Source organism: Schistocerca americana, chromosome 5 (genome assembly GCF_021461395.2).
Source record: "Schistocerca americana isolate TAMUIC-IGC-003095 chromosome 5, iqSchAmer2.1, whole genome shotgun sequence".
NCBI lineage: Eukaryota > Metazoa > Arthropoda > Insecta > Orthoptera > Acrididae > Schistocerca > Schistocerca americana.
This window is the reverse complement of record NC_060123.1, coordinates 405,037,019-405,049,996: the sequence shown is the minus strand read 5'-3', so window position 1 is coordinate 405,049,996 and position 12,978 is coordinate 405,037,019. Positions and strand designations below refer to the sequence as shown.

General features: G+C 45.9%; 1 protein-coding gene across 1 annotated transcript in view; it reads left to right on the top strand.

The window, feature by feature from the left end:
* Window positions 1–3,585: 3,585 nt before the first annotated feature.
* LOC124616402 overlaps window positions 3,586–12,978 on the top strand; it is a 627,981-nt gene continuing 618,588 nt past the window's right edge. Inside the window, exon 1 of the mRNA XM_047144706.1 lies at window positions 3,586–3,753. Coding sequence (XP_047000662.1) covers window positions 3,591–3,753 — 163 coding nt within the window. The 5' untranslated portion in view covers window positions 3,586–3,590. The remainder of the gene's footprint in view (window positions 3,754–12,978) is intronic.

The window sequence follows — 12,978 nt, the reverse complement described above, 5'->3', positions numbered from 1 at the left end:
GTGACCGCTACGGTCGCAGGTTCGAATCCTGCCTCGGGAATGGATGTGTGTGAAGTCCTTAGGTTAGTTAGGTTTAAGTAGTTCTAAGTTCTAGGGTAAAGCAGATGCCAGACTGAGATTCATCGGAAGAATCCTAAGGAAATGCAATCCGAAAACAAAGGAAGTGCTCCCACTGCTTGAATATTGCTCACCAGTGTGGGATCCGTACCAGATAGGGTTGATAGAAGAGATAGGGAAGATCCAACGGAGAGCAGCGCGCTTCGTTACAGGGTCATTTAGTAATCTCGAAAGCATTATGGAAATGATAAATAAACTCCAGTGGAAGACTCTGCAGGAGAGACGCTCAGTAGCTCGGTACGGGCTTTTGTTGAAGTTTCGAGAACATACCTCCACCGAGGAGTCAAGCAGTATATGCTCCCTCCTACGTGTATCTCGCGAAGAGACCATGAGGATAAAATCAGAGAGGTTAGATTCCACACAGAGGCATACCGACAATATTTCTTTCCGCGAACAATATGAGACTGGAATAGAAGGGAGAACCGATAGAGGTACTCAAGGTACCCTCCGCCACACACCGTCAGGTGGCTTGCGGAGTATGGATGTAGATGCAGATGTAGAAAGACGCCGTCCTGAGCAGGAGGTAAGTCGCCCAGAGACAACCCGAAAAAACGCGTCGTTAGTATGACGGGGTGCTGCATGTTGTGGCAGGCCGCGCTTCTTGTGGCGGCGAGTTTCGCAGCGGGGGCAGGGGGGGGGGGGGGGGCGCCCCTGCTCGCCAGCTCCCGTCAGCCGCCGCCCCTCGCCCACTGCGGCCTGTCGTGTTGCAGATCGCGGACGCTGAGGAGGCGGAGGAGGGAAGCTCCACGCAGGCCGCAGGAATGCTGCGCGGCTGAGTCAGCGCGCGCCCGCGGCGACGCGGCCTTGCCCCAGGAGCGATCGCCAGCCGACGACGGCGGCGGCGACGACGCCTGGCAGACGCGGGCCCCCCGCTGCGGTTTCTGCTACAGCGGGCGCGAGTCGCGAGGGCAGACGCTCGCCCGTTCAGTCGGCCGGCGGCAGCGGCGGCGGCAGCAGCAGCAGCAGCGGCAGCAGTGAGTGGTCTCCCGGCAGCGCCTGTGTCCACAGCTTGCGCGCTGGCCCGGCACGCGCCTCAGTCTGAGCGCCGAGACAACCTGCGCCGACCGCGAACGTTGCTTCACGTCACAAGTTGTGCGTTTTTCACGAGTGTAGCTCCTCGTTCCGGAAACGAGTCCGTTTCATTTATCAGTGATTTCTACGATTTTTAAATAACTTCTGTACAGTGCTCTCCACGCTCGTGGTGACTTGCCGTTAATCAACCTGCTTCTTATATCACTTACGAAAATCTGACACTGAAAGGTGCAGTAACGACATTGCGTGTGATCCTGGTCTCAAATATCCAGTGTGTGAAAGCTAGGAAGTGCAATTCCTGAGAGCTGGCTCGGTCTCATTCGCATTCGAATTAGTCAGGAGCCACAAGTTCTGTGTCTGCTATTATCGACGACTTTGTGCTGAAATTTTCTTTGCCGAAAATTCTACGTCAAATACACAGTCGTATATTGCATCGAGTCTGCTTGCAGTGGCATCTGAGACAGGTGATTTGTGCAGCCACATGGCAGAGAACACGTCTTACGTGCGACCCATACTTCTGTCATCGTTGTCCACTGCGTAGTATTTCAGAAACTGAGGAAGCAGCAGGGCGTTAAAAAAGACCTATCATCTTCAAGACCATGAGACCAGTTTATTGAAGAAGGTGTTTTATGGATACTCTCGTGAATGAGTAAGAATTCTGAATAACAGTCAAATGGTGGCATTTTAGCGAAGTGAAAAGTCAAGTGCTGATCTTAAAAACTAGTTAGTGCGATTCATAGCCACCTCCGCAGAAGGCTGCTTGGAATGAACTCTTACTCTGGTCGATACAATGCAAGTGTAGGCCCAAGGGAAAGACTGTAGTGAAATAATCCTCATCGATTACTGGCTACACAAGAAATCGGAGTCTCCTATATCCATTAAGTTCACAAACGAGACTTATACAGTGATAATAAGGCAGTAGTCTGTACATACTCTTGAAGCACAACAGCAGGAAAGCACTACGCTATAAGAACACACTTTCCACACTACGCCTATGCTTTGTAAGTGTAACAGTAGCCAGAAATTGCGTAGCAGCCACTTAGTAGTTCGCCATATTTAGTTTCTAAAACAGTGGTCCATCATTGTCTGCAAGCTAGACCTAACTGGTGTGTATGGTGTGTATAAGACGTATATACTCGTTCTGTAGCGGCAGTCAGAAATCTCTTAGAAATAACGAAGAAGCTTGTGATAGCCCTTTAATAGAAGCTTCTCACAGACTGCACATATCACTGGACGTAATTATTCCATACACAGTAAGTAACCGTTGAAGAGATACTAGAGTGCCAGAGAGAAGCTGTGTTATACATTAGGCAGTACTTTGATACGTACAGTGGGTGTGTAGCACAAATAAGACTGCAGTGACGTAACTTGCATCTGTTGTTGCATACAGATATAACTGGACCGTCCTGTATTCATTCACGTTGGAGGTATATCCAGTGATAAGAGAGCAGCAGTCGATAGACAGTTGGAGTACAACACTGGAAAAGCATATTTCGGTATTATGCCTACACGTTGATAGTGTAACACTATGTAGCAATGCTAGTAGTTCACGATCTTTAGCTTCAAAAAGACATCCATCTGTGATTCTGCGACTGTTTTGATCATCATTGTGCGCTAGTGCGAGTAGTGACATAATTTTTACCTACTGTTGGCTCCAGAAGAAACTGGAGGGTCCAGTCTCCATTAAATCCACGCACGAGGTATATCCAGTCATAACAGAGCAGCAGTCGGTAGACAGCTGGAGTACAACACTAAACAAATTCATATTTCCACACTACGCCTACGCTTTAATAGTATAACAGTAGTCATACGCTGTGTAGCAACATTAGTAGTTCACCATCTTTAGCTTAAAAAGTTTGGGTTTCTGCGACACTTGTGATGATCAGTGTGTGCTAGTGCGATTAAAGCTTATGCAATAACAGTGTAGCGCAGTCGCAAATGGATTAGCAAGAAGAAATAAGCTCGCGACAGCCCATTCATAGAAGCTTGTTACCAATTGATTCGAGACGTCTTTACGTGACAGTGATATTTCAGTATACAGCAAGGAGAGCGTGAAGTGGCAGTAGTGAGCCAGAGAGAGGGAGTAGAGCAGCAGCGTGCCTCGACAGTGGAGACGAACCGGGCTCCAAGAACGGCGCACCGTGATAGGCCCGCATAGGCGCCAACGCCGGCAGTACGCCACGGGCCGGAGTGCGTGGCGGCAAGGCCGTCCGTGTAAGGCAGGCGAGTAGGAGGCGCTCCCGGAAGGCGGCGGTGCGCGTAGTTGGGCGTCCTCGCCGCCGCGGCGCTAGCGTCGCCGGCCGGTGCAGACGACGCTGGTCTAGCGGCCAGTCGCGCGCCCGCCTCCCGCCGACGCCGCCGCCGCCGCGATGGTGCTGTTCGGCCACCACTCGGCGCCCGCCGTGGACGCCGACGACGCCGCGGCGCCGCGCCTGCTGCGCATGACGCCCCTGCGCCACAGCATCCGCGGGCCGCCCCCGACCGCCGCCTCCGTCGCCGCCGCCGCCTCCGCGGCCTCCCGACAGCAGCAGGACCACCACGACGACTCCTTCAGCGACGCCGCCTCCACGCTGTCGGCGCCCGGAGACGCTCGCCCGCCCAAAGGTCAGTGCGCGACTTTTGAACAGAAACATCCATGACGAGGAGAACACGGCAAGTGCCATAACCCGATTTGACAGAAACTTCGGCCTGGGGGAGAGGAGTCAAAAAAACACGTCTCTAGGCTTATCTGTACACTCGACCGTTTCTGAGACATCGACAGTCAGTGTTTGTGCTTTTTGCCGTGCGGTATCCCCACACAGAATGGTAGCACAGTCGCAACTTCTTAATTTGTGCGCCCCGAGCTCAAAACCCGATCATTCTTTTTATTTTATTTCCTTTTATTTTATTTTTATTATTTTCATTTATCTACCGAGGTCCGTAGAAGAGTTACGGATTACAAGGGCATTCCATTAATTGCAAAATTACAATTGGATTTCACAATAAATCTCATACCTTTACTATACACTGAGGTGACAAAAGTCATATACTTCCCAATATCGTGTCGCACTTAGTTTTGCCCAACGTAATGCAGCAACTCGACATGGCATGGACTCAGCAAGTCGTTGGAAGTCCCCTGCAGATATACTGAACAGTGCTGCGTCTATAGCCGTCCATAACTACGAAAGTGCTGACGGTGCAGGATTTTGTGCACGAACTGACCTCTCGATTGTGTCCCATAAATGTTCGATGTGTTGCCAACTGTGTTTCTCAAACTGTCAAGAACGTTCTTCAAAGCAATCGCAAACAACTATGACCTGGTGACATGCCACTTTGTTGTTGTTGTGGTCTTCAGTGCTGAGACTGGTTTGATGCAGCTCTCCATGCTACTCTATCCTATGCAAGCTTCTTCATCTCCCAGTACCTACTGCAACCCACATCCCTCTGAATCTGCTGACTGTATTCATCTCTTGGTCTCCCTCTACGATTTTTACCCTCCACGCTGCCCTCCGATACTAAATTGGTGATCCGTTGATGCCTCAGAATATGCCCTACCAACCGATCCCTTCTTCTAGTCAAGTTGTGCCACAAATTTCTCTTCCCTCCAATTCTGTTCAATACCTCCTCATTCGTTATGTGACCTATCCATCTAATCTTCAGCATTCTTCTGTAGCACCACATTTCGAAAGCTTCTATTCTCTTCTTGTCTAAACTATTTATCGTCCACGTTTCACATCCATACATGGCTACACTCCATACAAATACATTCGGAAACGACTTCCTGACACTTAAATCCATACTCGATGTTAACAAATTTCTCTTCTTCAGAAATGCTTTCCTTGCCATTGGCAGTCTACATTTTATATCCTCTCTATTTCGACCATCATCAGCTATTTTGCTCCCCAAAATAACAAAACTCCTTTACTACTTTAAGCGCCTCATTTCCTAATCTAATTCCCTCAGCATCACCCGATTTAATTCGACTACATTCCATTATTCTCGTTTTGCTTTTGTTGATGTTCATATTATATCCTCCTTTCAAGACCCTGTCCTTTCCGTTTAGCTGCTCTTCCAAGTCCTTTGGTGTCTCTGACAGAATTACAATATCATCGGCGAACCTCAAAGTTTTTATTTCTTCTCCGTGGATTTTAATTCCTACTCCAATTTTTTCTTTTGTTTCCTTTACTGCTTGCTGAATATACAGATTGAATAACATCAGGGAGAGGCTACAACCTTGTCTCAGTCCCTTCGCAACCACTGCTTCCCTTTCATGGCCCTCGTCTCTTATAACTGTCATCTGGTTTCTGTACAAATTGTAAATAGCCTTTCGCTCCCTGTATTTTACCCCTGCTACTTTCAGAATTTGAAAGAGAGTATTCCAGTCGACATTAACATTTATTCCATAAATAGCTGCAGTTTGACTTGGTTCAAATGGTTCTGAGCACTATGGGACGTGACATCTTAGGTCATCTGTCCCCTAGAACTTAGAACTACATAAACCTAACTAACCTAAGGACATCACACACATACATGCCCGAGGCAGGGTTCGAACCTGCGACCGTAGCGGTCGCGCGGTTTCAGACTGAAGCGCCTAGAACCCCTCGGCCACAACGGCCGGCGCAGCTTGTCTCCAAGAAACCCGACATAGCACTTCCAGTCAATGTTCGTTTCAATTGGACCAGTGGACTCAGTCTATTCCATGTAAACACAGCCCACATCATTATGGAGTCTCCACCAGCTTGCACAGTGCCTTGTTGACAGCCTGCATACCCGGATTCGTGTGGTCTGTGACAGACTCGAACGTTACCATCAGCTCTTACCAACTGAAATTGGGACTTCTCTGATCAGGCTTCTGTGCTCCAAACGATATGATCACAAGCCCAGGAGAAGGGCTGCAGGCGATGTCCTGCAATTAGCAAGGGCACTCGCGTCGGTCTCTGCTGCCACAGCCCGTTAACGCCAAATTTCGCCGCACTGTCCAGACGGATATGTTTGTCGTACGTCCCACATTGACTTCCTCGGTTATTTCACGCAGTGCTGCTTGTCTGTTAGCACTGACAACTCTGCGCAAACGCCACTGTTCTGGGACGTTAAGTGAAGGCTGTCGGCGACTGCGTTGTCCGTGGTGAGAGGCAATGCCTAAAATTTGGTACTCTCAGCACACTCTTGACATTGTGATTCTCGATGCACTGAATTCGCTGACGATTTTCGAAATGGAATGGTCCATGCGTCTAGCTCCTACTAAAAATCCGCGTTCAAAATCTGTTAATTCCCGTAGTGCGGTCTTAACCACGTCGGAAAACTTTTCACATCACTTTCAAAATAACAGCTCCGCCAGTGCCCTGCCCCTCTGTACCTTTAATACGCGGTGCTACCACCATCTTTATAAGTGCATATCGCTATCCCATTACTATGTCATCTCAGTGTATAATGTATATATGTCTGGTATATCGAAGGGCTACGGTCTTTTTATTTTAGTTTACTCGTACTGAGCAGCAAGAGGCGATCGGTGATAATACATTTGGGAAGATAAACTTCTTTGTTAAGATCACTGATAATAGTGTTTATTGTCGATAACCAGTTACAATAATCAGTGTTACCATCTTCAGATCTCGACAGACAGGTTACTGCATACTTGTTAAAATAGCAGTAAGAGTACTCTGCCTGCAATGATGTGCTCTGTTATGAGTGACATAGGACAGATGTATGTGACGAATAACTGTGTATGTATATGAAGATAGTAACTGTTCTAAAAATAACAGATACCATTGATGACCGTCCAGCTTCTCTAGAATAAATGATAATTGATCGGAACTCTCAGCTGCCGACAGGTGTTGTTGATATACCTCGATGGGGGCAGCTGAAAATGTGTGCTCCGCCCGGACTGGAACCCGGGATCTCCTGCTTACATGGCAGTCGCTCTATCCATCTGAGCCACCGAGGACACAGATGAATAGCGCGACTGCAGTTACGTATCCCTTACACGCTCCCCGTGGGATGTCTCCATCGAGGTATATCAACAACACCTGTCGGTAGCTGACGGTTTCAATTAATTATCATTTATTCTAGAGAAGCTGCACGGTCATCTATGGTACTTGTTCTGTCGAGAACAGTTACTATCTTCATATATATAGTTAAAGGCTACCCAGCCATTGACCTTCGTCTGTGCGAATGCGCACAAGTTGCCCGAACTCTTACGTGAATCGTCATCTTAGTGTGCGCGAGTAATAAGTGGATGAGCAAATATCTGTTAGGTACATTACGCATGTAGATTGTGGACAGTTGGGAATTTGGGTCTCACGGGGAGCGTGCAAGTCGCACTATTCATCTGTGTCCTCCGTGGCTCACATGGATAGACTGTTACATTGGGGGTCGTAAGTTCAAAACTCTCCTACACTGTAAAATTTTGCCGGCACGGTAGCTCAGCGTGTTCGATCAGAGTGTTGGTTGGCCTCTGTAATAAAAAGAACTGAGTGGAAGGATCAAGAAAATAAACTTTAACGGATGTCATGTGACGTCCGCAACGACCGAACGCAATGATCAACAACGAACAAATTAAAAAAAAAAAAAAAAAAGATGGATAGAGCGTCTGCCCCGTAGGCAGGAGATCCCGCGTTCGAGTCCCGGTCAGGGGACACATTTTCAGCTGTTCCCTTCGAGGTATATCAACAACACCTGTCGCCAGCTGAGGGTTTCAATTAATTATCATTTAACTGTGTATGTAGTAGTTTTAAACCCTAACATACCGTTGCATCCGTCTTCCGGCCTGTTAAGTACTCGCCAATTCATGAGAAAGAGTACTTTTGGTTCAAATGGCTCTGAGCACTGAGGTCATCAGTCCCCTAGACTTAGAACTACTTAAACCTAACTAAACTAAGGACATCACACACATCCATGCCCGAGGCAGGATTCGGACCTGCGACCATAGCGGTCGCGCAGTTCCAGACTGAAGCGCCTAGAACCGCTCGCCCACCACGGCCGGCAAAGAGTACTTTTACTGTTATTTTAACAAACATGCAGTAATCTGTCTGTCGAAAACCTGAAGAGCGTAGCATTCATTAGCGAAACCGGTTATCGAGAAGAAAGGTAATTACTAGCGATATTGGCAAAGAAGTTTATCTTCTCCAGTGCACAATCTTTTTAAATTCGAATATTTCATTCTCATATCAATTCTTATATTGATTCTTATATTTTATTCAAAATACGTTTATTCTTCAGGAAGATTTGGGGCATTCCGTTGTATGACACTTATCGTAGAAACATTCGATACATCGATATGGTGAACGCCCCCAGCATCTCGCTAAGGCAATAGTTTCGAGACAAACCATGCATAACGGATCATTTTTCTGTAAACAGGTGTTTGTAATTGATTATGAATGAAAATGCGCTGCAGGGAATTTCACCCAAAAAATTTTCAAATAACTTACTCATTGGCGAGGTCTTCGCCAGAAGATGATGAGTATGTCACTCGTCGAAACGTTGCAGTTTGAAGACACCGCCACCCGGCTGGAAGCCCGAGAACTCTTCGTCAGCTGTATACGCCGGGAAAGCATACATTCACATTAACTTACTCATTCTTTTTTTTAATTCATTCATTTGACATACAATTAGTAGACGAATAAGGACAACGTTATATCAGTATACACAAGAAAACGTCCGTGTAGTAATCTTCTACAGACATGGATAAATAAATGAAAAACAAAAATAAATAATAATCGTGTTTCGAACACTGGGCGAAAAAGTGTCTGACACGATGTTAGCCACTGCGCCACCGCTTTGGCTGAACTATTTGCACACTAAACTGCATATAACGTACATCGGAAACTTCGACCGTCGTGTTCTCAGAAATGGTCGAGTACCTACAGACAAGCCGTGACACGTGTTGCTTATTATGACCCCTCTTCCACTGAGCGAAGTTTCTGGGAAATCGTGATACGCACTTGCCGTGTTCTCCTCTTGAGTACTCTTTGTTTCCTGTACTTGAGGCACGTGCCAAATCACCGCTGTTGTAAACGCACCGGCGCCACCCACTTTGAGGTGTCGCTCTGTGTTCTGCAATGTATACATCGTCTTATTTTTTTCTTTCTTTATTGTGTTAATAACTGAGCGGAAGCAGGAATTGATTTTAATCTCTCCCTCGTTATTGTCGATAGCATCTCGAGGACACACAGCACATATGTATTTTATTATGTCAAAGTTTAAGACTTCCTCCTGTTACACTTAACTGACGCTGATGCATCTATCTTATATCTATATACGTAAAGAAGAGTGTTTGTAATTCAGACAAATTTACAGTTTTATTCCGATCTCGATGAAATTTTGAACGCTTTACCTTCAAGATAAGCAGATTAGCACTGTCTGCACAAGATTTCGTAACCTGACTTGAAAAGTATAGGTACACGAGACCTATTCAGAAAGTAAGTTCCGTTCCGTCGTGGAAAGGAAACCACTGTGAAAATCAAAAACGTTTTGTTTGTAATACTTAGCTACACCTTATAACAACATCTCTACATCGTTGCCCCTCTGACTTAGATATTTGTCCTAATGTTGTTGGTTGATTGGTTGGTTCGGAGTAGGGGACCGAAGAGCGAGGTCGTACATCCCATGGGATTAGGAAAGGCTGGGGAAGAAAGTCGGCTGTGCCCTTTCAAAGGAACCATCCTGGAATTTGCCTGAAGCGATTTAAGGAAACCACTGGAAACCTCAGTCAGAATGGCCGGACGCGGGTTTGAACCGTCGTCCTCCCGAATGCGAGTCCAGTGTGCTATCCACTACGCTAGCGCGCTCAAACGTAGCGTTGTACCAACTTACCCCCGTCAGAGAAGCCAGCCGCCTATGCTTCCCGTTACTTCTCTACGCTCGTCTATAGCTCGTTGTCTGTGCCAAAATATTGTCTTCATATCAGCAGTTATGTGAGTAGAGATGAAACACAGGACAAGTCAACTATGGGCTGTGTTGTGGGTGATCAAACACTTCCCCATCGAAAACGCTGTAGTAGCATCTTCATTGCCCTGTAGAGTGTGGCTGAGGATCGTTATCAAGAACGAAAAGCGTGACAGTTATGTTATGTGGGCTGCACGACATCAGGCGAAATCTCTCACCAGGCCCTCATACTTGGCGGGAGACACTATTTTCTAAGTATCTTTACGTGCTCACTGTGCGCTCGGAATTGAGAAGAGCGATGTGCTGCGATCGACAGGCATTCTAGAGACAGTACCCAATACATTTTTGCAAAATTTCATCGGATTTTTACAGTGCTTCCCATTTCGTGACCGATCGGAACTTACTTTCCGAATAGCCCTCGTATAAAGGGGAAAGGCTTTTACCAAAAATCTCTAAAAGTTCCTGGACAATTTACTTCCGATTTCTACACTATCCCCTAATAAACATTTGGGTGGGTATACGTTGTTGTCAAACATCTCGAAATGTACTTTACCGATTTTCTTCAAAGTTATTGACCCGTCTGTAATGACCTCGTTGTTTTCAGGATGGTAAACACTAATCTGCTCGTCTTCTTCAAAGTTGTTGGCCTATTTACTTCAAATTCCTACAGTGAGATGAAACAATGAAGAAAATTAATGAAAAATTAAATGTTTTAGCGTGGTACACTGGCAGCAGTTCTTACTGTCAGAATAAATTACAGCAGCGATACCCATCTTCGTTTCAAGGCAATTCTAGCTTCCCATGCGGCTTGCATTAGCTATGAGTGTCAACATGACACAGGGCCACTTACTTTACGTGATGGGTATGAAACATACCGTGCAACGTCGGGCACTGCAGCTTGTTATTCATACAACATATATGATCGATTCCTGAATAGACGATCCAACATCAGATGTATATGGGAAAGCACTCACTTCTTATACCGATTCCGTAAAATACGTCCATGTTTGGCAACCTCCTGTATCCTGCCACACCACGTAGTTAAAATTGGGTAAAGTTTACCAATAACTTAATTTTTAATTTCTTTTACGAAATTTTAGTTGCTACCGGTGACGGTCAGTTCGAATTTGGTATTGATCTTGGAATAAAACAAAGAATAAAAGGGCCTGCGTCAGTAGAGGAAGAGAAGGGCAAGAGACAGGTCACCCTCCTACAAGAGTCTAGTGTAGTTTAGTATTTCTTCCACAGTTCTCAAGTCTGCATAGGCTCCCAGATGATACTATGACACTAACACCTGTAGCTGAAAAGATTTGGATGAACAATGAGCTGTACCTGTACGAGTTCAAATATGCACGGTGCTCTCCGCGTGGAAAGCGTCACCAATCCGTGAAGCCTTGGCCGTTGCTCCTTGCTCCTTTAAGAATTTCAGAACTCAGCACATGGTTTTAATCCGGCAGGTGGTTCCGCAAATAGTCAAGTTCTCTCGCTTCCTCAAAAGCATTCATTTCCTGTAGCTCTTTAGAATGAACGATTTAACTGTCTACATTGTCAAAAAAACACTCGTGTTGCTTCACACGTGCAAAGGATGTTAGACAATGCTGGGGCAACATGTTTTATATACCTTATTATATAGCTTATCAACGAGTAACTTGATAACTATTTTTTAAAACGTATAGCTTGTCACTCGGTGACAGTTCAGTTACAATACAGTACATCCAAAAACCCTGCTGATTAATTACGTCGGTACTGTCTCTGCTCGAAACTGCACAGATCAGCGATACAACCAGGACGGTCGCACTCACTAACGTTTCCTGGGGAGTGACGCACTTATACAACAGTTGTATCAAACTTGGTCCTCTCATTGATCAACTACTGCAGCGAGAAAGTAATCAATTTATCGCCTATAATGTATTACTTTATGATACATACGAATCCATCTACCGCGAGCCAAATATCTCCATTAGCTTAGCTACATATAGCTACATAAGTAATAGATAATAACATAATCTATAGTATCCTTGCCGGCCGCGGTGGCCGAGCGGTTCTAGGCGCTTCAGTCCGGAACCGCGTTGCTACTACGGTCGCAGGTTCGAATCCTGCCTCGGGCATGGATGTGTGTGTTGTCCTTAGGTTGGTTAGGTTTAAGTAGTTCTAAGCCTAGGGGACTGGTGACCTCAGATGTTAAGTCCCATAGTGCTCAGAGACATTTTTATAGTATCCTTATACCATAACACACTAACATCACACAACTATCTCTCGAAGTCTCCCAGTACAACTTCCGGTACAATTTGTTATCGCGCTGCCTCCCCCCTCAGTATAAATCATCAAAAATTCACACGATATTTTGATATAATTAGTTAATAATAGAACCTTGGTACCTCTGCAATGATGATTACGAGCGCATGATGAAAAATAATGCCTCTGAATTTTTTTATGAGAAAGTTGTTAAAGGCTTTTAAACAAAACAAACGTCATTAACATCCTATATTCTTATTCCTCACGTCTACATATTTGCATCCGTCTGCCGTCACCGGGCTCCGTATAGTAGTGTGTAACATGGTAGTGTGTACTTTAACTACGTCGGTGCGTGAGAAACAGCGTGCTGAATCGAGTTTCGAATTCGAAGAGTTCGTCTGCACATGGATCACCCTCTCCTTCAGCATAACAATGCCACCACACCACACACGAGCGCTGCGACATCTGCAACAATTCGACCCCTTGGCTTCACTGTCATCGATCATCCTCTATGCTCTCCCGACTTTGCCACATTCGATTTTCTTTTGTTTCCAAAACTTACAGAACACCCTCGAGGACTTCAACTCGATAATGATGAAACAGTCCAAGCAGAGATGAGGTTGTGCTTCAGTCAAGAAAGTCAAACATTCTACAGTGACGGTATCAGCAGACTGTCTCTCTTTGGGAGAAATGTATTCGTTGCCAGGGTGACTATGTTCAGAAATAAATGTG